General features: G+C 36.9%; 1 protein-coding gene across 1 annotated transcript in view; it reads right to left on the bottom strand.

Annotated features, from left to right (window-relative positions):
- Nucleotides 1-4396, bottom strand: part of diaph2 (diaphanous-related formin 2) — a gene marked incomplete in the record, with an annotated part of 345782 nt that overhangs the window by 119758 nt on the left and 221628 nt on the right. The window contains 2 exon segments of the mRNA XM_014003088.1: nucleotides 1791-1885; nucleotides 4263-4364. Coding sequence (XP_013858542.1) covers nucleotides 1791-1885; nucleotides 4263-4364 — 197 coding nt within the window.

Raw genomic sequence — 4396 nt, 5'->3', positions numbered from 1 at the left:
TGTATACACCTATCCAAAAAAATAATAATAATAAAAAATTACCCATTTGAAATGTTGGTTCTTTAAAAATTTACATGCTTTCTACTAACAAAATTATATGAAAAAAATCCTGTCTAAAAATTATTTAAGCAAAATGTTTGTTTTGACCAGTGGCATGCAGAGTGTTATGGTTAGAAAATCAATTACTGCAGAATACAGATAACACATATTTGTTATTTTAAAAATATATTTGTGTGGAAGTAACTGTGTTTTTACATAAAATATTGGTACAGTAATATGTTGACATATTTTTTAATTCATACTGTGCAGATTACAAGATTAAATACGGTAAAGTTAATTTTGTTTCTGTTTGATAAAAACAGAGTTAGATCCTAACATCCACCATAATAATTTAGAGCAATGAGCACAATATAAGAGCAAAGTGGTATTTAGAGGTTTTGTCTGTCCTACTGCCAGGATCAAACACCAGCTCATGCCTGGCCATCAGTTCTAGTGCAAACACTCATTCACATCCATTCTCTACTATCAGTATTCTGATCAAGGTCAGTTTAATAGCAGCTGCTTGATGGTGTGAATGTGATGGAGTGCTTCTTCTCTGTGTAACTTGTGCAGACTACATTGAACCAATCCGGCCATTTATCAGGTGCTGTGTGCAACAAGGGCCAGGTGGGGATTGGCTGAAGACACAACTCTCCTGCTGGCAGATATTAAGTACAGAAAGGTTGAAGGTGAAAAAAGGTCAACACCTCAACTTCCTTTCTCTCTCACAAAAGAGAGGTGTACCATCTCATAATGTACACTCTGTACTTTGTGCCAGATTACCTATTATGTCTATTAAAGGTTATCAGTGCTCAAAATAATWGCCCTGTACTGCAGCTCTCTGGATGGGCCAATCTAAATATATATTGCCTTTCCACCTAATACTGGTKTCTATGATCCAAGCAGTGGGAGAGAAGTAGATGAGTAGCTATATTAGTCTTTATTGATAGGTTACGTGGGAATGGACATAAGGGAATATAATGGGACAAATTAAACATGTTTTACTAAGACCTCTAGATGCAAAATCAACACTTTAAGGATCCCCACTGCTGGTTGTAAAAAAATACAACCGTTGTGCACATTCATGCACATAGCACAATGCATCACTGCCAAGATTTTATTAAAATCAAATCTTCAATTTGCAATACACCCCTGAGGTCTACACCTCCTACAGATGAAACACAAGGAGGAGACAACAAGACTCCTTCAGTCACAAACACAGTGCGAGATTTAGTTTAATGCTACCCAGTGATGCATCTTCACCTCACATTCCTCCGCCCAGTTTTCAATTAATGCTTACTGAGACACACAGAAAAATTTAATAAAAGGAAAACAAAAACAAGTAGCCTTTAGGAAACTCATCMATCATGGTTCAAGACAAAAGCAAGAAGGAGGAGGGTAGAGTTGGAGTGACTTTGCCAAGCTTTGTCCTTCTTCATCCATCATAAAAAGGATGAATAGAGGGTCTCTGCAGTCCACGTGAGGACAAAAAAAGACTGTCTTGTGCCAAAAAGCAAACCGTAGCAGGTTTAAAATAGGGTCCAGTTCAAAAAACATTCTTCTCAAATGAATACATAGGAAAATTCATTGTTATTTTTTTTTCGCTTGTTTATTCTCACATATCCCACACAAACCCACACGCATGGACATAAAATTTCACATTCCTAAAACTGTGTGTGCGACAGTGTATCTGTCTGCGTTCGTGAGTGTGAGCAAAAATGCTAACGCACTACAGCAAACACCAGTCTTACCTGGATGAGTGATTCGCTCAGTCTTTCCTCGTCTACCTGCAACACAATGTCACGGATCTCTTCATAAGGCAGGCGGAACGAGCCCAAGAAAATTGCTGTTGTGATGTAGAGAGAAGAGAGTCATTTCCTGTCTTTTTTATTAGACTGCAAGGTTCAAAAAGACATTTGGCACTCATCACTTCCCAGACAAAATGATCACAAACCCTACTTCATAGAAAAAAAAAGTGTCACCCTGACAAAACCAAAATAGAAAACAATCAGGACCCACCTGTAAGATGTTAAGCTAATTTGTTTTGAATACCAGATCTACGCTCGAAAAACTCGGAAAATATGAATATTATGGAAATATGAATAGTTATAGCTAAACTAGGCATGTGTTATCTGAAAAGCAACGTGTTTTTGTTTGGGTGTATACCAAGAGGCATGCTGAATTTGCCTCAGGGGGGAAGCCTAGTGGGTGTTGCACACTCCAGGTGGGGTGGCTACATGGGAAATTGGAGCTGATGGTGTATCCAGGTGGAAGTCACAGGTGGAGCTTTGGTAATGAGTTGGAGGAGAGTCATTCAACAGCTGCCATACAACTGCAGCAGGGGGACCTGATGTCTGCATTTGACATGCAATAAACAGAGAAGTACTGCCTKTTTTTGGATCCTCAGTCAATTTCAGTTCATAACACAAACTGTTTAATGTGTTTGCTAACTTTTCTCAAAACTTTTTGAATAATAAAAAAGGAACCTTGTCATTTTATTGTGTCGTATTTTACTCCAAACAGATGTCATGTCAGTGTTTGGTGTCATCAGCTTGGACTTGTTTGGTTGATTCTCTTATTATAACCAATCCCAGAAGTGCTACAATAGATAATGTGGTACAGGGGTAGAATTTTTATTGTGGATTTTGTAGTCCAATTCAGTTTATTTTTACCCTTTAGCAAAACATGACCCAGCATATTCACCCTCCAGGTTCAGTCACTGAGCTTTGTAGCAAATTTATGAAGCATAAAAAAGAAGGGCAGCGTATTAAAGCAGGAGTGTAGCCACCTGTTAGACAACACAATAACTGCATTATGTGGTTTCCTTGCTTATTTTCTCAGTTTATTACAAAGACATCACCCCTTTTTTTAAAGTGCTGCCTTTCAAAATGCCATGTGGCAGAATGATTCTTTGCATCCACAGTTTATTCAGATGTAATAAATATATTTTAAATTATTCTGTTTTGAAAATAAATTAGACAAAATAAGCAATCTAAAATAATAAAGCCTGAGTTTGTGCATTTAGCTAAAATGAATGTGAGCTTTTGAAAAAAAAAAWCATTTTCTGAAGCTTGCATTGTCTCACAGATGCTCTGAGGTCTTATTTAAAAACAGGAAACAAATAGCATTGAATTTTTAAAATGATGACTTCATGAAGGTTCTCCTAATTATAACTGTTCTGGACATTAGGATTCAAAACAAAAGTTTGTCCATTTTTAGCTTTACAACATTTAACTGCACAACTGAAAACAGTTTTTTTTTAGGTTTATTAAATCCTAACATTTAAGTCCAAGAATTAAAACATATATTTTATTCAGCTATCAGTGTCCCCCTAAATGCTGCAGTTTGAATTATTTAAAACTTAACCAAAAGTCACCTACACAACTACAGATTACTGACTCTGCTGAGTGAATGTTTTCAGAGACAAATAGTCACCATTTACCTGATAGTGGTATACACAATCATTTTAGCATGATGCATCAAGTCACACTGACATGACAATGACTCATTTTATCCCACTACACACCCCCGGCGACTGAACCTTCATATCAGAAATGAAAAAGAAGCTTGGCAGATTCAGTGGTAAGCTGCGATGCAGTTGTGTGTGCATCAAGGCAGCTCAGGAAGAGCTGTGAGGCTGTGTACAACATCGTGCTTCCCACCCATTACTTTTGTCAAGGTGAGGTTTTCAACATGCATTTTTTGTTCTCCCTGCAAAACCCGGGACCCATCTGCTGGTTCTGTAATCAGGCATGGCAGTGACACCTATCAGCATTGTCAAACCACTTCGTAAGTGCAGTGACATAATTTGCAAATGCGCACAACAAGATGCACACACAGACCTAACAAGCACATGTCTCTGTGTGTCATCCTTATGCTCATGYCACATGCTCTTTTCAGAACCAGGCTCATGTGTAAAGAAAACCAAAAGTAGGCAGGCAGATAGGAATACATGGTTGTATAGTATTTACTATTAAATATAGCCACAAAAAGTTTACTAAGGTTGAAATGGAGTCAAAAAATTACTAAAAACTTAAATACCAGTGTAATAATTCACTTGCTCATAACTTTTGACGCACAAGGATTAAAAAAAGTAAAATCTACTTGAATTTAATAACGAATTCAGAGTTATCTGCTGATATTTCTGGAACAAAAGATGATGCCTAAAATATATATTTTAAATATTTGAGGGTGCAAAACAGATCAAAGATATATGAACTTACAAAGATTCTGTGCCGTCTTGGCGTCCAGGATACGAAGTTCTTTTGCCTTTTTCTTGAATTGTGGAACTTTGTTGTCAGTTTCGTCGCTTACATCTTTCTTCACTGGAAGAGAAAATAAAGAAATAATATATATA

This window comes from Austrofundulus limnaeus, unplaced genomic scaffold (genome assembly GCF_001266775.1).
Source record: "Austrofundulus limnaeus strain Quisiro unplaced genomic scaffold, Austrofundulus_limnaeus-1.0 Scaffold1, whole genome shotgun sequence".
Taxonomy (NCBI): domain Eukaryota; kingdom Metazoa; phylum Chordata; class Actinopteri; order Cyprinodontiformes; family Rivulidae; genus Austrofundulus; species Austrofundulus limnaeus.
The sequence above is the reverse complement of the archived record's forward strand: the minus strand, read 5'-3'. Positions and strand labels throughout refer to the sequence as shown.